Source organism: Aricia agestis, chromosome Z, assembly GCF_905147365.1.
Source record: "Aricia agestis chromosome Z, ilAriAges1.1, whole genome shotgun sequence".
Lineage (NCBI taxonomy): Eukaryota > Metazoa > Arthropoda > Insecta > Lepidoptera > Lycaenidae > Aricia > Aricia agestis.
In genome coordinates this window covers 27,859,104-27,885,643 of record NC_056428.1, presented here as the reverse complement: position 1 = coordinate 27,885,643, position 26,540 = coordinate 27,859,104, and the positions used below count along the sequence as shown (strand labels likewise).

The following is a 26,540-nucleotide window of genomic DNA, read 5'->3' as shown; positions in this document are numbered from 1 at the left end:
TACAAAGTATGTTGTTAAGCATTATACATCTTTCGTTTTGCCAGAGGTTACACTCTCAGAGAACATGATGGGCGGTTTGTTCGAACATGTTGGCTTCGGTCGAGCACTCGCACATGGGTGAATCTACTAATTGAAATCCATAGAGTTTGGCTTTAAAATTACCATGACCAGTCGGGAATTGAGATAATATCCACCCAGTGTTTGGATAGCCGTTGACGTATATCTGGAAAAAAGTTACAAACGCGTTGGGCTAACTTTTGCGGAGTTAGCCCAACGCGTTTGCCATTCGGACATTAGGAAATGAACTGAATCATCTAAGGGTTCAACTAATCTAGCAATTTTTGGTTTATCGCGAGCGTTTAAAAAGTCCGGGCTATTAATATTTTAATTGTGGTAGTATTTCAAGGTCTACGGGTAAATCTCCGGCTAGTAAGGGTTAAGCTTCGGTACTTGTGATTCTGTAAGCTTTACACAGGAATATGAGAGCAAGACGTTGGCTTTGTAATAATTTGCGACGAGCCGTACCATAATTTTAAATGAGAGACCCCATGTTGAAGTGGAAATTTTGGTAAATGAATAAAAGTTACGTTTAGCTTTCTCACCCGTCTGAATTATATGATCTAAAAACGAAAATTTATTTTCTAAGTAAAACCCGAGATAACAGAGCGACTGCTTGGGTTAAACGTTAACATTGTTAAGTTTAATGCTGGGTGTCGACAAGAGGGATCCCTTGAAAAATATTTGGTAGGTTTTATGCGCGGCAAAATTTAAGCGGTTGCGGTGGCCCCAGTAACAGGCACTTGAAATTTTCACAAAATCCTCAAATATATATGTACTTTAATATTTAAAATAAAATAAATGTTTATTTATATTTAAATATTTCCCATACAAAAAAAAAACATAATTTGGCCTATTTTTGCTCTATAACCGTACGGAACCCTTCATGCGCGAATCCGACTCACGGTATCGCGAAAGGACTAAACTAGGAAAAAATAAAATCTACTGAGAATGTCTGGCTGTAGTTCAACAGCAGAAATATTAATAAAAATAATAGCGATAAAGTTTTATTTCATAAATTTCCAGGCGAACAGAAGCGGCCAATATTTCTTATGCACGCCACATTAATGATTCCAAATGTATCAATACATCCCTCTATAGACGAAATACAAGAGGTTTTAGTAGCAGCTGGTAAATACATTACGGGTTTATCGAAAGGTGTAGCACAATGGAGTGGAGGAAAACCAACGAGGGTATTTATCATAAATTAATTGTTTAGTTCAAATATATTAGTCAGGGAGCCCTAGATTTTTTTTTTAATTAGTATCATTCTAATTTTTTGTGAGTAGCTTTATTTTGATAAGACAAACAACATTTTTATATGCGAAAAATCTTGGAAGTGGTAGCTAACAGAGATAGAAAGGATTTCATACTTTGATTTGATGGTCCTAAAATATGGATTGTTCTATTTGTAGGACAATGTTACTATTAACTACCAATACCCAAAAAATCTGCTGGTTAGGGTTCCGTTTTAGGGTACCGTAGTCAATCAAGTTTAGTTGATTATAGAACCCTAAAGCGGAATGAAATATCTTAAAAATCTGAGCTGATAGAATGAAAACTTCTTAGAAACATATATTGTGCACACAAAACTTTAATATAAACTACTATAAGTTTGCACGAAACAATTTTTTTTCGATTTTGTTGACCTGTGTTATCTATCTCAGAAAATAAATTATGATAATAGGTTTATAACGACAGTACACTTTGCTTTTCCCTTTTTTAATACTGCTTACAAATGATTGATGAATAGCTTTTAAATTTGGTCAAATGAAATTGATTTGATTAAGTAGCAGCTTACTATTAGATTGTTTATCAGAAAAAAGTGGTGTTTGATAAATTATAATATTTTATTTATTTTCTTTTCCCTCTTGTGTCGTTAATTGTGTGTGTTTTGTCTATCTCCGTTCACATATCACATGTGGAAATGACTGGTGTTTTGTCCGCTATTACACTACTGCTATGTTTACTGCTTTTTACCGCACACCGATCCTATGTCTTTAATTTCATTATACTATATGTTAATAACATTTTAATATTTTGCAATACCTATCCTGCGAAATGCTTTACCAAATCCTATAGGTAAATTGGAAAAAGCTGGCAGGTCAACATAAAAATCAATTTGAGCAAGTTATCACCAAACTTGATGAACAGGTCCATACAGTATCAGCGTCGAACAATGTGACACAAAAATCAAGCAAAGGGAATAATGACACAACCAAAATAAAAAGAAAAAAGTATTATAGATTAGAAACAGAAGAAAAACCAGTTTTTCCATTGCAGCAAAAAAATTTTTATAACTACATAATGGAAAACAAAGAGACACTTAAAACAGTGACTCTCTTGTCTATGTGTACACAGAACATAAAAACGGTATATTTCTTTTTATTTAAGTATTTGGTTTTTTAAGTATTTTTAAAATATTTTATTAAAATTAAAATTATAGGAACTAACCACACTAGTGAAACGATGGCGACCATATCATTATTTATGGAAATGTGAAAAAACCTTGCGCCAGCTTCTAGCTTGGAATCTCAATGATTTTGAAATATCTTTGAAGAAACATAGTGAACTGGATGCGAAATTAGCTACAGAGCCAGATGTTTTAATCATTGGGAATTGTCTTGCTATATCCACTGAAAAATTAAAACTTGGACTTTCGACGGAACTAAGAAGTAAAATTTACATTTTAATATAAAACTTATTAGTTTGTGACTACATTGCAGAAAGTCATAAAAGTTTGGAATGTAGTACTTTAATAAATAATATATATTGATTTTTGTTAAAATACTTATGAGAGCAAAAACGTGAAAAGAAACGTTTTAAAAGTTTGTCGTCAGTCTTGTTTTGGTAGTACAAGTCACTTACCGTTCGCGTTTCGAAATTTTCGAGTCATTTTGAAACCGTTAAATTATGCATTTATTTATTATTATTTTTATTTTAGCCATGTTAAAAATACTATACGTTTTCCATAATATTATAATGAATTAAAATCTGTTTTTTTTATTAGACGGAACGTTCAGAATAAGTCAAGCTATGAGAAAAAAATACAAACGAGAAATGGACTATGTTTATGCAATAATGAATGATTTAGAACACAAATTGGAAAGACCAATTCGAGACTTAGATGATGTTAGAACTGTAATGGAAACGTTAAAAAAAATAAGAGAACAAGAGGTTGACATGGAGTTAAAAATCGATCCAGTGGAAGTAAGTTACACTCTAAAACATGCAAAATAAATAAAAAGAAAAACTTTAACAATAATCTTACCTTTATCATCAATGTTGGGCTTAGTTCTTAAGAATCATCGTGTGCAGGGTTTACTTAAAGTGAATAAAAAATAAGTAGTGACGTAATTGTTACACTTTTTAGGAAGCCTTTAACGTTATCACTCGATATGATTTACCTGTGAGCAAACAAGACTTAGAACAAGTGGACAATCTCAGATACAGTTGGCAACAATTACAAGCAACAGCGCTAGCATCCCACGTACAGCTATTGAAAATGCAACCACAGTTTGAAAGTGATTTAAAATGTAATTTGAATAAATTCAGAGAAGATAACGCTGAATACTGCCATGAATACCGTCACGCAGGTCCAATGCAGGCGGGATTAAGCCCAAGAGAGGCGTCAGATCGTCTTATATTGTTCCAGGTACATAGTTATAATTAAAAGGGGTGTGAAGATTTTTGTATGGAGCCTGGCCGACCTACTGTCCGCTTAATGTGTTTATACGCGTTCACGAATATTATTTTCAAAAATGGATAGCTAACATCAATACAAACAAAAAATAATCTTGGACAAAACCGCGTAAGGTGTCACATTTCGAAGATTTGAGCTACCAAAGTTGCAATATCTTAAATTGGTAAAACTTTAGCAGCTCATATCTTCGAAATGTGACTCTTTACGTGGTTTTGTCTAAGATTATTTTTTGTTTGTATTGATGTTAACTATCCATTTTTGAAAAAAATATCCGTGAACGCGAAAAAACACATTTAGCGAAAGTAGGTCAGTCAAAATCTTCGTACCCCTTTGATAGATGGTTTTATACAAGTTGATAGAGTTAACACATTGCGTCAACAACTCAACAAATTGCATCTTCATAATGGGTATGAAGACGCAATTTGTTGTTGAGTTCCCAGCATTGTTCTCATAGAAAAAGTTGTTCATTTTGACGGGCTCATTTGATGGTTTTAAGGATAACGGTGTTAACCCTAACACCCAGTACAATGTATTAGTCAAACCCTCTTTTTCACTTTTAAAAATATTTAATTATATTTACAAGAATCGATTTGATGGAATGTGGCGTAAACTACAAACTTATCAAAACGGCGAGGAGTTATTTGGCCTACCACATACGGAATATCCAGAGCTTGCTCAAATAAGAAAGGAATTAAATTTATTGCAAAAACTTTACAAACTATATAATGACGTAATAGACCGCGTTAGTGGTTATTATGATATACCCTGGGGAGATGTTAATATCGAAGAAATAAATAACGAACTAATGGAATTTCAAAACAGATGTAGGAAACTTCCGAAAGGGTAAGTACTAAGTATGCAGCATAAACAAGTGTTTTAAATGGAATAATGTTCTCCTACTTATTACATCAATTTTTTTGGTAGTCTCAAGGAATGGCCCGCATTTTATGCGTTAAAGAAAACTATAGACGATTTCAATGATATGTGTCCACTTTTGGAACTTATGGCCAATAAAGCAATGAAACCTCGACATTGGCAACGAATAATGGAAGTAACTAAGTACATATTTGAACTCGATAGTGAAGACTTTTGCCTAAAAAATATTTTGGAGGCACCTCTACTACAAAATAAAGAAGATATTGAGGTAATAATACTAAACTAACATTACTATCCGTATCATTAGTTGTTTTCTTCAGATTTGACTTGACTGTCAGTCAACCTCAATATCTTCAAACAATCGTCAATTCAACATTACGTCTCCGACTAAAGAAATTGCTTTGACCGATGCCAAAAATGAACCGTAAAATTTAAGGTTTTTTCGTTGAGGTTGAGACAAGGACGGATTTGATGAAACGGCTGATGATATTATGGATGCATACAGGTTAATAAAACCAACATATTTGGGTAAAAGAGTGAACTTATGGTTATCTTAAATATATATAACTTTGTATACTTTTCCACTTTATTCCAGTTTTAACAATAAATTATAATAATTACACGACCGATCAATAAAATATAGGTCTGACGGTGTTGTCGATGAATTGTTCAAAAACGGTTATAATAGTCTATTGCATTAACCTCTTGAACCCCACCGACACCATAACGAGTCACCCAAAAATACCTCTGTGCACCACCGGCTCGATATTGAGCCACCTAATGCACGCACGACCTCACGCTAATATAAGACGCTAATATAAACATAAGATTTAATTTCGTTGGTTCTGTCCATTATTTTTAAGAGTATGAAGTTGGCTACAAAAAGGAAGCACTAAATCAGTTCCTGATTGGCGCAATTTTGTAAAACTGGAAAATATTTTTTAGAAAAATTTAAATGGCGCCATAAAACGCGGTATTTGAGGCTCAATAGAATTTTGACATCCCGGTGTTCGCGAGGTTAATAAGATGAACACATACTTAATATCCCAAACATTTTGCATTTGTAGCTGAAATTCTACTAACTTATATTTCTTGTGCAGGATATTTGCATTTCAGCCATGAAAGAAAAAGATATTGAAGCTAAGTTACGACAAGTTACAAATGAATGGTCGGTCCACGAATTAACATTTCAAACATTTAATAATCGTGGTGAATTATTACTAAGAGGAGACACCACTGCTGAAACAATAGGACAGCTTGAAGATAGTCTAATGATTTTGGGTTCACTTTTGTCCAATAGGTATATTTTGTACACATTTTAGTAATTGCAAAATGATATTTTGGATTTCAGTTGTTCTGTCATGTTTATTTTTATTTTAAAGAACTACTTCTCTAATACCGTTTTTAGATATAATGCACCATTTAGAAAGCAAATACAACAGTGGCTTTATGACCTGCAAAGCACTAATGAAATTCTGGAAAGATGGCTACTTGTCCAAAATATGTGGGTTTATCTAGAAGCTGTATTTGTTGGTGGTGACATTGCTAAACAATTGCCTAAAGAAGCTAAACGATTCTCAAAAATAGATAAGTCTTGGCAAAAAATTATGCAAAGAGCCCATGAAACACCTGGAGTTGTGTCATGCTGTGTAGGAGACGACCTTCTTAGGCAGCTTTTACCCCACCTTCAGGAACAATTAGAATTATGTCAGAAGAGTTTAAGTGGATATTTAGAAAGAAAGAGAACAATGTTTCCAAGATTCTTTTTCGTCTCAGACCCAGCTTTGTTAGAAATTCTAGGACAAGCTTCGGATTCTCATACGATTCAAAATCACTTGTTATCTATTTTTGACAATATAAGATATGTGAAATTCCACGACATTGGTAAGTTTTCAATTTATGGTACTAGTTTATGTTTAACTACGAATTATTTTAGCCAAGTATGACGATGAGTTATTACTTTAAAAATATTTGAGTAAAACACATTATACGAAGCTAAAATTTTTTTCAGAATACAATAAAATGATTGCAATTGTTTCTTCAGAAGGAGAAGAAATTAAGCTGGAACGTCCAGTCCGTGCGGAAGGTTCAGTAGAAACCTGGCTCACATCTTTACTTCAATCCGCACAGAGCAGTCTTCATTCGATTATACGTAATGCCGTAGCAGTACTTAATGATCCTTCTTTTAATCTGCTTTTATTTCTTGATAAAATGCCAGCACAGGTATCTGTTACAATATATTAATTATATATTATTTATAAATCCACACTTCGTACCCAGACGATAACGTCTCTTACATTGAAAAGACCCTTCTTAGACAAAGCATTTTGTATCATCTAAGGTATCTTGGAGCGTTCTTTTATTAGTAAAGTGTAGTAATAATTTGAGATTCTTGTTTTGCACGTGGCTACTACTAATATGTTTCTGTAAGAAATGCCGTGACCAGCCCAGACATTTACTGATTATAATGTTGGTACAAAAGTTAAGATAAAGTTTTAAATGTTACAGGTTGGCTTACTAGGTATTCAAATAATTTGGACTAGAGATGCGGAACTCGCACTGATGCAAGCTCGGCAAGATAAAAAAATAATGATGGAAACTAATAATAAATTTTTGGAACTTCTCAATACTTTGATAGACCAAACTACAAGAGATTTATTGAAAATTGACCGAATCAAATTCGAAACACTTATTACAATACACGTTCATCAAAGAGACATTTTTGATATGTTGGTAAGTATATGATTTATTTACCCAATTCAAAAATAATAGCCCTATCATCAATGCGTCTAGGCACAAAAATGTGTACCTATTCTACTCGTGTGATTTGCCATATTAGTCAAAGGGATAGTTCTTACTGTGGTTTAGACGCACACCTTGTTCGCGATTGTAGGAGTATGGCCACATGCGAGGTCGTATAGCACGTTATGACTTCTGTTTTAATTTTTCATTCGGATCGACATTCTACAGTAGCCTAAAAGCCGATCACCACCAGTTGGTGGCACCAATCGGTGATCGGCTTTTAGGCTAGACTAATACTACTAATACTAACCTGCGTGGCAAATAAACAGAAAAAAGTGTTTTTAGTGCCGTTTAAATGTCCGGTCTGCAAATGACTTTGAATGGTTGAAGCAATGCCGATTTTACTTCAAAGAAGATGCAGATAAAACGTGGATATCCGTAACAGATGTTACATTCACGTATCAGAACGAGTATTTGGGTTGTACCGAGAGATTGGTTATAACGCCGCTTACTGACAGGTACACTGAATTTTTCTAGACAACAATATTATTTTTATCAGGTGAGAATCATAAAGGATCAACAAATATATAAATGCTACGAAGATATGTCAGAGTAGAACAGGTGTTAAATTCATTAGGAGCAAAATGTAAGAAATTAAATCAACACAAAACATGCACTATACTTTATTGAATAAGTAAACCTTGTTCAACCTAAACGCAGGTTATACGAGTTTACCCATCCAATGTAAAAATAATAACTATGACGTGTTGTCAGGTGCTACATTACACTAGCGCAAGCACTAGCAATGAGTATGGGTGGAGCACCTTGCGGGCCAGCGGGTACAGGCAAAACTGAGACTGTTAAAGACATGGGCAAAACTCTTGCTAAATATGTAGTAGTATTCAATTGCTCCGATCAAATGGATTATAGGTATGTAATAAATTTATATTATTAGAATGGCAAGGGTAATGTTAAATATTTTTAATCCGGTATGACGCATTCTAATATTTGATTAATATAATATGTACTTATTTTTAAATTTTCCTTCATAATGAAAATAAAAAAATTGGGTTTTTTTTGTTGATCGCTAAAAGCAGATTTTTTTATTTTCATTAGGCTGTTCAATTGAAAAGGTTTTTTTTATATTACTATTAATTTTGATAGAGGTTTGGGAAGAATCTACAAAGGACTTGCACAATCTGGTTCTTGGGGATGTTTCGACGAATTTAATCGAATAGAGCTTCCTGTATTATCGGTTGCTGCTCAACAAGTCGCCGTTGTACTAAGTGCGAAGAAAGAAAAAAAGAAGTCGTTCCTTTTCACGGATGGTGATATGTCAGATATGTGTCCAGAGTTTGGAATATTTATAACAATGGTAATGTTTTTAATAAAAAAAAATGGGTCACAAATGAATAGCGTACTTTAAAATGGCTATTTTTGTATGACCCTGTTATGCAAAAATAGCCATTTTACGGTATTCAAAAAATATTTATTTTATTTTTTATTAATAAAGCATTGTTGCCACTATCGACACCGTGCTAAAAGATAAAAGAACCATGTTTGTTGGGGGAGCCCTTACTAAATTATTTATTTTATTTTTAGCATTTGTTTGTTATAGCGGCAACAGAAATACATAAAATACATAACCTGTTAAATTCCAACTGTCTATCACGGTTTTTAGATACAGTCTGGAGAGAGACAGACGGATAGACATCGAAGTCTCAGTAATCCCGTCTTGTTTTAAACCTTTGGGTACGGAATCCTAAGTAAGGGCCTTAACATACTAGAGGTTTGGGAGCGGTAGCTGAGCGGAGCGGGCGCGCGGCAAATGCGTAGCGAAGACGCCGCGGCTGCGCAGGGAATGCGTCGCGGACGCGTGGCAGATTCGCAATGTTTTCATCGCGTATTGTAGCGGGTTAACGGCGTTCAATACGGTCAGTAAAAAAATGGATTCCAACGAGGAAACTCTGCTATTAGCTTTGTCACTTCGAAGGCACCGGAGAAGAAAACGAAAATATCGACAGATTTGGGATGTTCCATTATCAATTAATCGAATGCAGAGCGACAACTATGCGTTGTTTTGCAAACGAATAAAAAATAATCCAAAAAAATTCGTACCTATCTGCGAATGTCGAGACCTAAATTTTAGGAGTTGTTCTTAAGGCGACGCCTTAATAATTTGACTGTAATATATCGATTTTTCTCGACAATGACTAAAGCTAAGAAATTAAAGTTCATTGTCAGTATTCATCATGTCTTTGTCTTGAACACGATTGGTCAACTTTTATAACACCGAATAATCAATCAAAAAGACGAATGTAAAAAAGGGATTCCTATTTTGCCAACAGAAAAGAGTGATTTAAGCTTCCAAAATTTGTACATACATTGGTTCAAGCATACACTTTAATTTGCCCATAGCTTATATAGCTTATATAAAATGTATTTATAATAAAAAAAAAATTAAATTACGCGACAAAAACCATTTTGTCGCTTACGCCCCTTCCATTTTTTGCTGTTTCATTGCTTGTTTTCTATGAGAGGCCGGCCCGGCCTCTAATAGAAAACAACCTAAAACATATCCAACATGGTTATGTTTTAGCTTGTTTAAATTTCATGATGATTAATTCAAAAGTCTTCTCGCCTAATCCCGCACTTATGCCATGATGATGGCATCTACGTGCCCGCTCCGCTCTGCAGGGCCCGCTTTCGAACAGCTAGTATGATAAATCCCTAAAGTAGGACTTGTTCGGTTGAAGCCATGTGTTGTAAATCTTATATTTAAATTCAAATTTATTTTTTTTATTCAAACATTTTTATAATTTTTAATCATTACTATTTCATAGTACTTAAATATTTTAGAATCCAGGCTATGCTGGTAGAAAAGAACTGCCAGAAAACTTAAAAATACAATTTCGAACAGTTGCAATGATGGTACCAGATCGACAAATCATTATTAGAGTAAAACTTGCTTCGTGTGGCTTTTTAGAAAATATAACTCTGGCTCGAAAATTTTACACCTTGTACAAATTGTGTGAGGAGCAACTTACAAAACAAGTAAGAGATCTTCATTTTGTATTGTAAGATATTATAATATACACTTTCAACCTTGCGTAAAATATACAAATATGTGTATTTGTATATTTTTCACATTATTCTTCATTTTTACTCATGTTTCAGGTGCATTATGATTTTGGACTTCGAAATATACTTTCAGTGCTAAGAACTCTTGGGGCAGTAAAACGTGTAAATTCTAAAGACAATGAAAGCACTATAGTAATGCGAGTTTTAAGAGACATGAATCTATCAAAATTAATAGACGAGGATGAACCACTTTTTATTTCGCTAGTAGCAGACTTGTTTCCTAATCAAGTTTTAGAAAAAACCACCTACCCAGAGCTAGAAGAAGCAATAAAAAGACAAGTCGATCAAAATGGATTGATTTATCATCCACCATGGGTACTAAAAATAATTCAAGTAAGAAGTACAATAATTAATCGCCAATTTTATTTTAATGACATTATTACGTAATTAATTAGTACTAACAACATACGTACTAAAATACTATATAAGTTCTATTTAAGCCAATATATTTATTTTTTACTAGCTGTTACCCGCGACTTCGTCCGCGTCAACAAAATGTAAAATACATAGGTAAAAAATAAAAAAGTAAAAATATGTCCCCCTCCTTTTGGGAAGTCGGTTAAAAAGTAGCCTAAGTTACTCCTTAATACATCAGCTATTTGCCAATAGAAGTCTCGTCAAAATGGGTCCAGCCATTTCGGAGATTAGCCGGAACAAACAGACACACAGACAAAAATTCTAAAAATTGTTATTTTGGTGTCTAAATATTCATATACATGTAGTAAAAAACGGTTATTTTAATATTAGAAACAGACACTTCAATTTTATTTAAGTATATGTATAGATGTATAGATGTAAAATTGGAATGTTTTTTCACTGCCAACAAATTGAAACTTAAAAAGTTTCAAGAATATTAATATTACATTTGAAGTTAATACTTCACTTACTTTTTAATAAGCACACTATAATAGTGTACTTATTTAAAAAAATCAGACTAGTATATTTTGCGTAGCAGCTCTAGTACTCGAGATTATTCACTCTCTCCGCAGTTAAGATGACGGTGCATAATAATACTCAATGTAAAGGAATTTGATGTCAATTTTAAGTTTAGAGAAATTGGTTCTAAAGACATTATTAACACGTTTAAATATTATTGACCATCAAAAATACTACAGGTCTTTGGGGGTCTGTCTACTAAGATTATTAAATAAATAATTGATATTGTAGCTCCTTATCTGGCCAATTATTTTAATGACTGTATAAATAATGGTGTTTTTCCTGATTTAATGAAGCATAGAAAGGTGGTACCTTTATTCAAAGCCGGAATTAAATCTGATCCAATAAATTATAGGCCTATATCTATTCTATCGACTTTATGTAAAATATTTGAGAAAATAATATTAAAACAATTGTTAGTACATTTTAACACCAATAATTTATTGCATAATAATCAATATGGTTTTACTAGCGGTCGTTCCACTACGTATGCGGTCTTGTTTGTAGTATATTTGAAGCCTGGGATGCCTTAGGTGTATTTTGCGACCTTTCTAAGGTATTCGATTGTGTTGATCATGCTACATTTATCAGGAATTGCATCACTATGGAGTATGGCATAAGGGACTCGGCACTCAACCTTTTGACATCTTATTCGAGGAACAGGACTCAAAGGGTTGATGTCAATTATGGTAAAAGGTCCACTGGGACCAAAATATAATTAGGTGTCCCACAGCGATCCATTTTGGGTCCGTTTCTTTTTCTCATCTATATAAATGACTTACCTTATCTAGTTAAGGATAATGATAACGAGATAGTACTTTTTGCTGATGACACTTCACTTATTTTTAAAGTAAAGCGACAACAGTCGAATTATGACGAGGTAAATTACGTGCTCTCTCAAAAATAGTTAATTGATTTAATGTAAATAACGCACTTTTAAATTCTAATAAATTCTGTTTATCCGATTACTACTGGAATCTTTATTAGGATCTTATACAGGCACAGCATTCAAGGAAATCTTATAAAAGACATTTTTTCCTCATTTACAGTAGTTGTTTTAAATAAAGTATGTGTAATTTTAATTTGGGTGTAAAATGAAAACTAGAGCTGCTAGAAAAAAACCAATGGTGTTTTCGTAGTCAGCAAACTGAAATTAATTCAAACCAAAAAACACCGCGCCGTTTAGAAAAATGTCCCTAATGAACTGATGAATGAACTCTGCACAAGCTTCTAGGAAGTGATTCGATATTGCCTGCTTATGCTGAAAACCCATGCATGACTGGCAGTTTTCATATAATATGCAAAAAATATTAAAAATAAATAATACAATAATATTTTTAATGCTTTTATAGTTATATGAAACACAACGCGTACGACATGGAATAATGACTCTCGGTCCTCCTGGGGCAGGGAAGACTACATGCATTCATACAATAATGAATGCTCTTTCTGAAACTGAAAATCCCCACAGGTTTGTTTATTTCAAAAGACATATATATATATACAATGTGTCCCGACACCGGTGTCCGATCCTTTAATGTCATGATCTATGGCATATTATATCGACAAGTTGGCTCTCAAATTTTTTCTCTCTCTCACGGTTGGAAAATGGCAGCCATTTTAGTTTTTCTCGGGCTTTCACACTAAACTGATCAGTACTTCTCATATAAATATCCTATGAAGATAAATATGGTCTCATTTGATAGCTAAACTTATGGACTACGCTTACACTGGCAGCATGTAATAAATTTCGTGGAATTAAACACAGAAAAACCAAAGTTTAAGAAAAAAATTGTGTATTTTTTTAATTAATGGCTTTTTGTGAAAAATCTAGCACATTAAAATAATTCTTTTTTAGAAAAAGATAGAGGAGATTTTCATCTTAAATAAATTATTTACTTCAATGCTCTATGTCAGATAGTTAGAAGTTGTAACGATTTTCTTATGAAGGTCAGATTAGTATGAAGTCAGAGAATTTTTTCTTTAAAGTTGGGGAAAAAAAAATTTGAACTCATGATTTATGTCATATTTTAGTGACAAATTGGCTTTCAAACATTTTTTTCCTCCAAATTTTGAAAAAAAAATAACTCTGGCTTCATGGCTTCATCACTTCTAAAGTATCTGACTTAGAGCATTGAAATAAATAATGTATTTAAGATAAAAACTTTAAAATAAAAAAGAACCAGTTTAATGCGCTAGATTTTTAACAAAAATTAACTAATTAAAAATACACATTTTTTTTTCTTAAGCTTGGGTTTTTCTATATTTAATTCCACGAAATTTAAAACATGTTGCCTGTGTAAGCGTAGTTCATAAGTTGAGCTATCAAAATATGAGGCCTTTTTATCTTCATAGGATATTTACATATACCCACATACCTATAATATCTTATTTTTTACTTTGCACTATTCGTTATTTACATAATAATAAGTCTAAAGGCCTCTTTGTAGATTTTTAGTTAAATATGAATTAAATATTAGGATATTTTTAGCAGTTCTTGCTAACATTAATTTCGGTGGTATGAAATATGCACACTGATGTTATAAATTCACTAAGAAATATTAAAATTTTCAGGGAAATGAGAATGAATCCAAAAGCGATAACAGCTGCACAGATGTTTGGAAGATTGGATGTCGCAACCAACGATTGGACTGACGGAATTTTTTCAGCTTTGTGGCGAAAGACGCTTAAAATAAAAACCGGAGAGCACATATGGTTGGTATTAGACGGTCCTGTAGACAGTATATGGATCGAAAATCTAAACTCAGTTTTGGATGATAACAAGACGCTTACATTAGCCAATGGTGATCGCCTAACAATGTCCCCCACATCTAAAATTATTTTTGAACCCGAAAATATTGATAATGCGTCTCCAGCGACTGTGTCGCGTAATGGTATGGTGTATATGAGCTCTTCTGGTTTAAACTGGGAACCAGGTAAGTATTAAATATAGAGTGTAACAAAACTAAGTGATAATTCTTTAGGGTTTGTATCTGTTCCTTATATTATAGTTACATATTATACATTATACACCCTAAAGTACTTCCACTTAGTTTTGTGACACATTGTATATACAGTGGCCTTTTTAGATTAATTCATATAAGGTCAACTTGGGTAAGACCGTCTGGGGGGTAAGTCCATCTAGCGGCCATAACTTCCGTATTTAAACGACTAGTTTCAAATAGCTCAGTGGGTAAAACAGTATTGCAGAGTTAGTTTGACCTAAGAAACAGGCATGTCGCTACTATCTACCTGTTACAAAAAAACGATCGACAATTTTTTTCCCGTTTTGTACTCGTATTGGGAGTGTAAGTCTCTGCCAAAAAAAATAAAAAAGTGGTAATATGAAGAGTTTTTTGGAGTTTCTTGGATTACCTAAGTAATTTAGTGACCCTTTTACTTATTACTGGTGTTCAATTCCACAAGTCCGTCTAGCTTGCATACGGAAAGGCCGTCATATGCCGGTCTTGATTCCAATCAGATATTGTCAACCTTTTCAAACCTACTAGATGGCATTGCCCATAAAGTGGCCAAGTCACAAGTGCCCTCGAAACCTGACCTCCACTACCGAAAATTATGATTTTGGGCTCATAACTTTATAGGTAAATATGTTCTTTTATAACCTTGATTTATTACGGATTACGTATGTCAAAAAAATGTTTGATAGCCCTGAACCCAAACACGCGACTTGCCTCAATTATATTTTTACTCAATAAAAACTAAATGAGGCTTTAATATTATAACAGCATAGTTTCTTCTTCAATACCTCCTACTTACAGATTTCACTATCTGGTTTTCAGTCTGTTTAGTGTACATACGATGTCTAAAATCGGCTTTAGACGGACTTGCCCCAAAGACTGGGAAAGTCCGTCTACAAGGTATTTCTTTGAAATATCAACTATATTTGCTACACAATTAATACTTGGGGTCATCTAACGTCTGTATTAGGTTTATAAAAGATTACTTTGCCATCTACTGTGAACACCGTCTTTCTAGAGTCATTACAAAAGAAATAGGGGCAGCTCAAAGCCAACTTCAAATAAAGTATGCCGGTCTTACCCAAGTTGACCTTAAGTAAATATGTATTTTATATTTTTGTTTCACAAACGTAATATACCTTCTTGTCAAGTAATAAACAATCACTTTTTAAGAAATAGTCGTTTTTGATTGTCACTACTCACTATTATAACAATTTCTATTTAAATGTTTCAGTCCTCGGAGCATGGCTGAAAATGCGATCGGCGAGGGAAATAGAAGTATTTAACGAATTATTTCATAAGACTTTCCCAAATATATTTACATGGTGTACACAAAACCTAACAGTTAGTATGCGAGTTCTTCAAAGCAACATAATTTTACAAATGCTCAATCTTCTCGAGGGATTGGTACCTCCTCAGATTATTGACACCGATGATCACAATGCAAGTAAGTCTGTAAATGGAGATATAGACGATGACGAAGAGAAAGAGAAGGTAGAAGAAATAGTACTTTTCACACATGAACAATTACACAAAATTTACATATTTACTTTGGTTTGGGGATTTGGATCACTCCTTGAAACACAAGACAGAATAAGATTTGATGAATATCTCAAAACTACATTCAGTGAAGCTCTTAGCCTTCCAAAACATCCAAACAATAAACCGAGCTTAGTTTTTGATTTTTATGTAAAAAATCCTGGAAAATGGGAATTATGGGACGACTTAATAACAAACTATCAATATCCTGATACAACCACACCTGATTATTCAAATATTCTGGTGCCAATCGTGGATAATGTTAGAATTAATTATTTAATTAATTGCATAGCCAAGCAAGATAAAGCGGTATTATTGTTGGGTGAACAAGGTTCAGCTAAAACGGTAATGATGAAAACGTATATGAAAAATGCTAATGCTGAGCAATTTATGGGACGTTCTTTTAATTTTTCATCTGCTACTAGTCCTTATCAGTTTCAAAAGACCATAGAATCTTACGTCGAAAAAAGAAGTGGCATGATTTTTGGACCCCCCGGAGGAAGAAAAATGCTTGTGTTTATAGATGATATAAATTTGCCACAAATTAATGAATGGGGTGATCAAGTTACCAACGAAATTGTTCGTCAGACTATGAGCATGGGTGGATTCTATAGTTTAGAAAAACCAGGAGATTTTACTACTATTATAGACATTCAGTTTTTAGGAGCAATGGGTCAACCAGGTAAACCTTTTTTTCAGAGTATTGCTTGTAACATTTTAAGTATGGTAACTTGAAAGTTTGTCTTTAATTAAAAATCCAAATCCAAAAGGTGGAGGGCGGAACGACATCCCAGCAAGACTGAAGCGACAATTTTCAATCTTTAACTGTCCATTGCCAAATAACGATTCAATTGATAAAATATTTAAAGTAATAGGAGAAGGCCACTACAACGCAAAAAGAGGATTTACTATTGAAGTTAGAACACTTATAAAAAAAATAATTCCACTTACAAGAGAACTTTGGTCCAGAACTAGATTGAAATTGTTGCCAACACCTGCAAAGTTCCACTACGTATTTTCTTTACGCGATTTATCTAGAGTCTGGCAAGGAATGGTAGGAACTTTACCTACAGTAATTGAATCAGAAAAATGTTTAATGCTTTTGTGGAAACATGAGTGCTCAAGAGTTTTCTCTGATCGCTTCACTCATCAACTGGACAAAGATTGGTTTCACAAAGAGTTATTTGATATAGCTGGTGAAATGCTCGGGCCAGAATATAAAAAGATGATGGAAAAAGATCCAGTGTTTGTAGATTTTATGAGGTAAGATTTAAGTACACATATTTTACTGCATAAAAATATGGAAGTTCTCTACGGCAATTGACATTAAGAATTGTTCTAATGTGTTGACAGTAAGAATTGTTCTAACCACTTTTTTGTGTCAGGGATGCTCCTGAACCAACCGGTGAAGAAGGAGAAGATGCAGACATGGAATTGCCAAAAGTTTATGAACCCGTATTTGACTATAACGAATTACGAGAGCGGCTGGATATGTTTCTCTCTCAATTTAATGAAATGGTTCGAGGTTCTGGAATGGATTTAGTGTTTTTCCCTGATGCAATGCTTCACCTAGTGAAAATTTCAAGAGTAATACGACATCCTCGAGGAAATGTCATGCTCGTCGGAGTAGGTGGATCCGGAAAGCAATCTCTTACGAAACTATCTACATTCATCGCAGGCTATCGCTCATTTCAAATTGCTTTAACAAGATCCTACAATGTTGGCAATTTCTTAGAAGATTTGAAATTACTGTATAGATCATGTGGAGTACAAGGGAAAGGCACGACGTTTATATTTACTGATTTAGACATCAAAGAAGAAGGATTCTTAGAATATTTAAACAACATTTTATCCTCGGGTGTAATATCAAATTTATTTACTAAAGACGAGCAACAAGAAATAATTTCAGAACTGACGCCTATAATGAAACGAGAAAATCAAAAACGAACTTTAACAAATGAACTAGTTATGGAATATTTCTTGAATAGAACTTGTCAAAATTTACATGTTGTGCTATGTTTTTCACCAGTAAGCAGTTTACATTAATATTATATAAAGTATATGTATTTATACAAGCAGTATTATATTTATATTTAATTTGTTTAATGATATTATTAATTATTTTTATACCATTTTAGGTGAGTGAAGCTTTCAGATATAGAGCTTTACGATTTCCTGCACTCATATCAGGATGTACAATAGATTGGTTTCAACCTTGGCCTAAAGATGCTTTAGTTTCAGTTGCTGATCATTTTTTATCAGAATTTGAAATAGAGTGCACAAAGGAAGTAAAAAAAGAACTTGTTACGGTTTTGGGTACGATTCAAGATGTAGTTTCAACTGTTTCTACTGAATATTTTCAAAGATTTCGACGTTCATCGCACGTTACTCCAAAGTCATATCTAAGTTTTATAGGTGGATACAAAACTATATATCAAATGAAACAAAAGGAACTTGGAGATGGTGCTTTGAGGATGGATACAGGTTTGGAAAAACTTAGGGAAGCCTCAATATCTGTGGAGGTATTAAAAAAAGATTTAGCGATAATGGAGCAAGATCTAGCCTTAGCCTCCGAGAAAGCTGACCGAGTACTAACCGAGGTAACCGAAAGAGCAATGCAAGCCGAAATTGTTAAAAATCAAGTGCAAATTGTGAAAGAAAAAGCAGAAGCATTAGTAGCATTTATAGCAGAAGAAAAAGAAAAGGCTGAAATAAAACTAGAAGCCGCGAAACCAGCACTGGAGGAGGCTGAGGCTGCATTAAATACTATTAAGCCAGCACATATTGCTACTGTTAGAAAATTAGGTCGACCACCTCACCTCATCATGAGAATAATGGATTGCGTATTAATTCTTTTTCAACGAAGATTACATCCTCTTATATCGGACACAGCTGCACCTTGTCCAAAACCTTCGTGGGCTGAATCGCTCAAGGTAATAAAATACTTGCAACGACTTTATGTCAACCTTAAAATTATATTTTAAGTTTTTAGAGAATCGCATTTTATTAATCTACTTTTAGTGAAATTCTCCTAAAACCTATTGTAAATTTATTTTTAGATGATGGCTAGTACAACATTTTTACTTCAATTACAAAACTATCCAAAAGATATTATAAACAACGAAATGGTTGAACATCTTACTCCTTACTTTGAAATGGAAGACTATAACATGGATACAGCAAAAAGAGTATGTGGGGACGTTGCCGGTTTGCTTTCATGGACAAAAGCGATGGCTTTTTTTCATAGCGTGAATAAGGAAGTTCTTCCACTCAAAGCATCATTGATGCTTCAAGAAGCTAGACTTAAGGTATTTTAATTATATTTACATGTATAGGTAGCATATTGTTAATAAGCGACAATTAGGAGGGCCAAACTAAAAGTTATTAAAGTAATTAAGTTATTAATGTTAACAAAGGGGGCTTGATCGTGAAAGTCCTATCAAGTCTATTACAAGTAACCTTATTATTGACTTATTTGACATCGGAAGTAACAAAGTTAAATTCAATATGACGTGACAGAGACAATTTTCAATATACCGCCAAATCTTAAAATAAATGACTAATTAATTAAACAGTTTCACCCTCGTGTCAACATTTTGACCAATGCATTCTAAACACTAATTTCTATCATATTCTGGTACATCCTGGACGATTAATTACGTCCAGTTCTATCAATCAGCTTGTTAATTCTTTTAGATACAAAAAAAATATATATTACTGATATTCTTGAGCTCTTATAAAACATTAATTGCATAATATGTCATATTTAAGGTCGCAATGGAAGACTTAGCTTCAGCAGAAAGACAACTTGAAGATAGAGAAATGTCACTTAGAAAAGTCAAGGAACAATATGAAACAGCAGTTTCAGAAAAACAACAACTAACAGATGCTGCAAATGTTTGCTTGCGCAAAATGACTGCTGCTACTCAACTTATAAATGGATTAGGCGGTGAAAAAATTAGATGGACACAACAAAGTAAAGATTTCAAGGAACAGCTTGGAAGATTAGTAGGAGATGTTGTTTTAGCCACTGGATTTTTATCTTATTGCGGTCCATATAATCAGGAATTCAGATATAATCTTTTCAATACTTGGATGGGAATCCTTAAAAATAAACTTATACCCGTAACAGATAATTTGAACATAACAAACATGTTAATTGAAAGTGCAACCATATCCGAATGGACATTGCAAGGACTTCCAAATGACGAATTATCAGTACAAAACGCTTTAATTGTAACCAAGTCAAGTTCCTACCCACTATTAGTTGATCCACAAAGTCAAGGAAAAAATTGGATCAAAAATAAGGAGAGTACTAACGAGCTTCAAATTACTTCCCTAAACCACAAATATTTCAGGACACACTTAGAAGACAGCTTGTCACTTGGAAGACCGCTTCTTATAGAAGATGTAGGAGTTGAACTTGATCCCGTGATTGATAATGTATTGGAGAAAAACTTCATTAAGTCTGGTTCTATTGAAAAGGTTATAGTTGGAGACAAAGAATGTGATGTTATGCCCGGATTTATGCTATACATTACCACAAAGCTTCCGAACCCAGCATATTCTCCAGAAATAAGCGCCAAAACTTCTATTATAGACTTTACAGTCACAATGCAGGGCCTAGAAGATCAGTTGTTGGGAAGAGTAATACTAATGGAAAAATCCGACCTTGAAGAAGAACGGGTAGCATTGTTTGAATCCGTCATGAAAAATCAGAGAAGCATGAAAGAGTTGGAAAGTAACTTGCTGTGTCGCTTAACATCTTCTGAGGGCTCATTGGTAGACGATGAAGCCTTGATACAAGTTTTACAAATAACTAAAACTACAGCAGAAGAAGTAAACGAAAAACTTAAAGTAGCTGAAGTAACAGAGAAAAAGATTATCAAGGCTAGGGAAGAGTTTAGAGCTGTTGCTGCAAGGGGTTCTATTTTATATTTTTTGATAGTAGAGATGAGTAATGTTAATATTATGTATCAAAATTCGCTAAAGCAATTTCTGAATATTTTTGACAATTCCATTACTAAATCAGTTAAAAGTAATGTAACTGAAGAAAGAATAAACATAATATTAAAATATTTAACTCATGAAGTTTGGGCATTTACTTTGCGAAGTTTATACGAAAGACATAAAGCATTATTTACTTTAATGTTGGCAATGAAAATTGATTGCCAAAGGGCCTTAATATCTCACGACGAATTTATGGCATTTGTTAAGGGTGGAGCCTCATTAGATTTGAATGCTGTTGCTCCAAAACCTTTTAAATGGATTCTAGATATCACTTGGTTGAATTTAGTAGAGATCAGTAAGCTAAAAACATTTTCAGAAGTTCTTAATAAGGTAAGACATGCTGTGAATTCAATATACCTATCTTTATTAGTTTTATGACTAAAACAGGCAAAAGATTTTATTATGACGAAGTCCGGAAGTTGTTATTGCAGCAAATTAGGAAAAACATCAGTTATTAACATATTAATATATCAATTTTTACTTTCTGAAGCCGAGTTTTTCATAGTATTTTGAATATTATAATAAAATCGTTAAAGTAACGACTTCAACTCCAACAGCGTATATTATTATACCATAAGGCCGATTTACAGACAAAACTAAAGCTTAGTTCGGACTAAAAGTTCGGGCTAGTAATTTAGTAAAATAGCGAGTAATTTAGTGGCTTTTTATTGCTAATGCACACACAAATCATTCGCACCCGGTTTAGTATACAGTACACAAGTGAGTGGTGTTTTTTTGTGTGTGAACCAGTAGGCATGGATGCATATCCAATATCCATGCCTACTAGTTCACCGGTTATGGTTCACTGGTGAGGGGGAGCTACTCGCCCGATAAAATAGGGTAAATTGGGTAGGGTAAATCTCGACTAATGCCCAGTTTCTGAGTTTTTTTTACTATTGGTTTTGATTGGCTAGCGTCAAAAAATGAACCAATCAACAACGCCAGTGAAAAGATAAACTCCTGTCAAAAAACCTCAGAAACCGGGCATAAATCATTCACTGAAACTACACAATTTTTTTGTGGTTCGCACACATTTAAGCACTAAATTACTCGCTACTTTACTAAAGCACCACGCCGCTCGCGCGCTGTTTCCGTTCGGGTGAATGCGGCTGTTATAGTATTTGCAGTAACTTTAAGTCGATAGACGTCAATTGAGTATAAATTATCTATACTAATATTATTAAAGAGGTAAACTTTGTTTGTTTGTTTAATTGTAATGAATAGGCTCAAAAACTACTGGATCGATTTTAAAAATTCTTTCACCATTCGAAAGCTACATTATTTACGAGTAACATAGGCTACTTATTATTGTGTAAAATATAGGGTTCCGTAAGATCTTTGGGTTTTTCTGACACAAGTTGAAAAAAATCAACCACAACAGTTACTTATTTTGCGTACGCTGCCTAACTAGAAAAGATAGAACCATACAATGTTTTAAGTAAATGTAGATCTTATAAATATCTACAAAAATGTCAGCGACACACTATACCTATAACTTATCTATGTCGATAGAGGCACAAGAACCATTTTTTTATTGAAAAATCTTGATTTTTTTTTGGACTACATTTAAACGCATTTATTTTACTCATGCTCAATAATCCTTATCAAAAAAAAAAATTCATTATCATGTCTTTGAATGATTAAAATTGGACGTTTGGTTAGAAGTTATGGGGAAATTAAAAATTGCGATTTACGCCCGTTTCGAAGTGGGCGCTACTAAGGCGGGGGTGCACAGTAACGAAGATTATGACCGGCCATGTAGCTGGTGAATTAGCTCATAATATACCAAGAATACCAATAGACAATGATACTGATTTGCCTGAGTAGCCTTCAAAAGGCTCCATTTTCCTGTAAAAATTTATTTTGCACTAACGATAAATAAATCCTAGGGCCAAACATTCATATTAGTAGGAATGGATTTACGATAATTATTTTTTAACGAAAAATTTAACCTGACTTCCAAGGAAAAAACAATATTCTTAAAATTACCTAAAAAGTATGAAATAATAATTATTATTATTCTTTATTAGTGGCTTTTTCAAACTTCGACTAAATCTCAACGAATTCTGTACTAAAATTTCATTCGTTTGAAGTAAAAGTACCAATAATTGGGTCATAATGTGAAGACCTCAGAACAGGAAAATTAACTACTAAAATACTAATACTACTACAACTACTTATACTTCTAAAATCTGTGGTGAAGACCCATGGTGTAATTATGGTTGTGATGATAATGATCAATTAAATTGATTTGTGCTTAACTAATGTGTTTGTGTTCCGTATTTATATAATATAGAGTTCATTGTGAAAGTAGTAGCGCTGAAAGAGCAAATTTTTTTTGTGATTTGTATGGGCAAACATCCTTAGTCATGAATTTTCCCATACAAAAGTAAAAAAAAAACTCTTTTAATGCTTCTAATTTCACATCAAACTCTAGAAAAGGTACCCATACACCCCCTAACACTTACTATTGTTACAACCTGTATAATCGTAAAGATATTAAGAACTTTTTACTACAATAGTGTTTATAAAAATAACAAAGGCCTTATTGTTGACACTTATATAACCATAATATTATCACAGTGTATATGAATTACAGTAGTCTACAAGCAAACTCAAAACTCAATTTTTTTATTCAGAATAATTTTTTGCAAATGTTCTCTGAAAGTCTACATGATGCCTACCACCGGTTCGAGAGGCGTTTGGTATTTACTCATGTTATTATTTAAAAATCGCTACAGATATCTGAAAACGAAAAAGAATGGAGAATATGGTATGAAAAATCTAAACCAGAAGAAGAGACCATACCAAGCGGATATCATGAAAGTCTTGATGTCTTTCGAAAGCTTCTCTTAATACGTTCTTGGAGTCCAGATCGAACGCTATCTCAAGCTAGGAAATACGTTGTCGGTAAGTGCAACTTTTATTGTTGTTAACCAAAAACTGTTTTATTGTATGTCATGAAACACCAATCGTATTACACGTAATAAAAAGTCTTCTTAAGTAAAAGCTATTTCTTCGCTCGTTTGGAAATGAAAATAAAGAACATTTTTACTTTAAACATTCGCAATGATGAGCTACTTGGCTACTATCTGAATAAGCTCGAACATCTTTAGAACACCAAAGTAATACTAAAGTTGGTACTACGAATTACGAAAAATTTAAGTACCGTACTTATTGAAAATTCAATACCTCCTTTTTTTAAGAAAATATAAAATTCAATTAAGTACGTTTGTATAAAGTATTTAGTAATCAAAAAATTGTAGTGTGTTAGTTTAAGAAAAAATTTTACCAAACACAGAAAATACATCGCACCGTCTTTATTATGAGCTTATTATGAGCGAAATACATATTTTATTTGCAAATTTTATTGCGCTTCGTTCGTTTTGTACTACATCTTCAAGCGCGGGCGAAGCAAAACCGGCGAAGAACTATTGGATAGTTCTTTACCGTTTCTTAGAATCCATTATACATAAATGCAGAATCAAAACAGAGTTTGTTCAATAAATGAAAATTATGAGTGGTCACATAGTATAGTATTAGTTGCTAGCTATGCCTCTCTTCGAAAATAACTTGAACGTCATAGAGATCGTCATCATTTTTGGGATAATATTGTTATAGCCTGGGAAAATTAAGGAATTCAGACCGAATAATTTATGTAGTTTTGAAAGTTGGTACAGTTGTTCCTAAAGGTATCCAGATGAATATACTAAAAGTTCCTGAGGGTGGGATACGAGCCAGCGCCCGGTGGTAGTAAATTTAGAAAAAATCAAACCTAGCTCTAACAGATCATAATATTGTATAAAAATCATTTGTCAAAAGCATTGTCCTAGGAGTAAATTTACACTTTGTTAAGTGTACAATGCAACTATAAACAACAATTAGTAATGTAGAAGATTAAAGTAATATATTTTATCATCCTATTTTTTGCAGATTCTCTTGGACCCGAATACGGTGAGGGTCGCATTCTGAATCTGGAAGCTACATGGGTCGAATCTGAACCACGTACACCACTGATATGTATTCTTTCAATAGGGTCGGACCCGTCCGCACAAATCGCGTCGCTTGCAAAGTCGAAAGAGATTGGTAATTATTACTTGCACGAAAATTAGGGCATAGACATATTATGTCATTTCTTATATGTGCTAGTATAAAAATGTAATTTTTAACATTTATTTTCTAGTTCTGAAAGCAGTATCAATGGGCCAGGGACAAGAAGTTGTAGCTCGGAAAATGATATCTGACGCAATGAATGAAGGAGGATGGGTTTTACTACAAAATATTCACTTGTCATTACCATTTTGTGTAGAAGCTATGGACGCTCTGATTGAAACTGAACACATACAAGAATCATTTAGGCTTTGGTTAACTACCGAAGTTCACACAGATTTTCCAATTGGACTTTTACAAATGGCTATCAAGTTTACAAATGAGCCACCACAGGGTATAAGGGCAAGTATGAAAAGAACATATCAAAATATAACACAAGACACGCTAGATTATTCTTCACTGTCGCAATGGCCACCTCTTTTATATGCTGTAGCCTTTTTACATACCATTGTTCAAGAAAGGAGAAAATTTGGTCCATTGGGTTGGAATATACCATATGAGTTTAATCAAGCTGATTATGCTGCAAGCGTTCAATTTATTCAAAATCACCTTGACGAAATAGATCCAAAAAAAGGTATTTCATGGCCAACAATTTGTTATATGCTCGGGGAGGTACAATATGGTGGAAGAGTTACTGATGACTTTGACAAAAGATTATTAACTACGTTTACTAATGTCTGGTTTTGTGATGTTCTATTACGACCGGGTTTCGAATTTTACAAAGGATACAAAGTACCACAGACAAAAAATCTTCAAGGGTACGTCGATTACATTAATCAACTTCCACTTACTGATACCCCAGAGGTTTTCGGTTTGCACGGTAATGCTGACATTACTTATCAAATCAACAGTGCAAAGGATATTTTAGACACAATTCTTAGTGTACAACCAAAGGAAGGAGGAAGCCAAGGAGGTGAAACTAGAGAAAGCATTGTATACAGACTCGCTGAAGACATGTTAGAAAAGCTGCCTAAGCAGTACGTCTCATTTGAAGTGAGAGAAGCCTTACAAAAAATGGGTTCTTTTCTTCCCATGAACATTTTCTTGAGGTAACTTTCCAACACTTGGCATGGGTACGAGTCTGGCTGTATTATTACATTGATATTTATTCTGCTTATTATTATTGTTATTACAGACAAGAAATAGATAGAATACAGTGTGTAATAAAAACTGTTCACACAACACTTTGCGATCTGAAATTAGCAATAGACGGGACGATTGTCATGAGTCAGGGACTGCGAGAGTCACTAGACGCAATGTACGACGCACGGATTCCACAACAATGGTCAAAGGTAATATTTGTAGTTATTTTACTAAAAATTAAACACTATGTGACACCCGTTGTTTTACATTGGTGTTACTTTTAGTAAAATATTATATATATACCACGTTACTTTTGTATCTTTGTCATACACATAAATATGAATTATGATTTATGACTCAATGAT

General features: G+C 33.5%; 1 protein-coding gene across 1 annotated transcript in view; it reads left to right on the top strand.

Annotated features, from left to right (window-relative positions):
- The window catches only part of LOC121738690 (dynein axonemal heavy chain 5), a 46,302-nt gene that overhangs the window by 17,984 nt on the left and 1,778 nt on the right, over positions 1 to 26,540 (top strand). The window contains exons 18-45 of the mRNA XM_042130908.1: positions 1,084 to 1,250; positions 2,140 to 2,430; positions 2,504 to 2,732; positions 3,068 to 3,267; positions 3,431 to 3,712; positions 4,344 to 4,603; positions 4,685 to 4,904; positions 5,737 to 5,936; positions 6,045 to 6,520; positions 6,648 to 6,859; positions 7,145 to 7,369; positions 7,724 to 7,896; positions 8,153 to 8,308; positions 8,543 to 8,753; positions 10,238 to 10,432; positions 10,556 to 10,852; positions 12,808 to 12,926; positions 14,030 to 14,391; positions 15,668 to 16,654; positions 16,743 to 17,235; positions 17,358 to 18,000; positions 18,111 to 18,905; positions 19,032 to 19,280; positions 19,744 to 21,312; positions 23,724 to 23,892; positions 24,916 to 25,068; positions 25,166 to 26,141; positions 26,228 to 26,384. Of these exons, the coding sequence (XP_041986842.1) occupies positions 1,084 to 1,250; positions 2,140 to 2,430; positions 2,504 to 2,732; positions 3,068 to 3,267; positions 3,431 to 3,712; positions 4,344 to 4,603; positions 4,685 to 4,904; positions 5,737 to 5,936; positions 6,045 to 6,520; positions 6,648 to 6,859; positions 7,145 to 7,369; positions 7,724 to 7,896; positions 8,153 to 8,308; positions 8,543 to 8,753; positions 10,238 to 10,432; positions 10,556 to 10,852; positions 12,808 to 12,926; positions 14,030 to 14,391; positions 15,668 to 16,654; positions 16,743 to 17,235; positions 17,358 to 18,000; positions 18,111 to 18,905; positions 19,032 to 19,280; positions 19,744 to 21,312; positions 23,724 to 23,892; positions 24,916 to 25,068; positions 25,166 to 26,141; positions 26,228 to 26,384 (10,466 nt within the window). The remainder of the gene's footprint in view (positions 1 to 1,083; positions 1,251 to 2,139; positions 2,431 to 2,503; positions 2,733 to 3,067; positions 3,268 to 3,430; positions 3,713 to 4,343; positions 4,604 to 4,684; positions 4,905 to 5,736; positions 5,937 to 6,044; positions 6,521 to 6,647; positions 6,860 to 7,144; positions 7,370 to 7,723; positions 7,897 to 8,152; positions 8,309 to 8,542; positions 8,754 to 10,237; positions 10,433 to 10,555; positions 10,853 to 12,807; positions 12,927 to 14,029; positions 14,392 to 15,667; positions 16,655 to 16,742; positions 17,236 to 17,357; positions 18,001 to 18,110; positions 18,906 to 19,031; positions 19,281 to 19,743; positions 21,313 to 23,723; positions 23,893 to 24,915; positions 25,069 to 25,165; positions 26,142 to 26,227; positions 26,385 to 26,540) is intronic.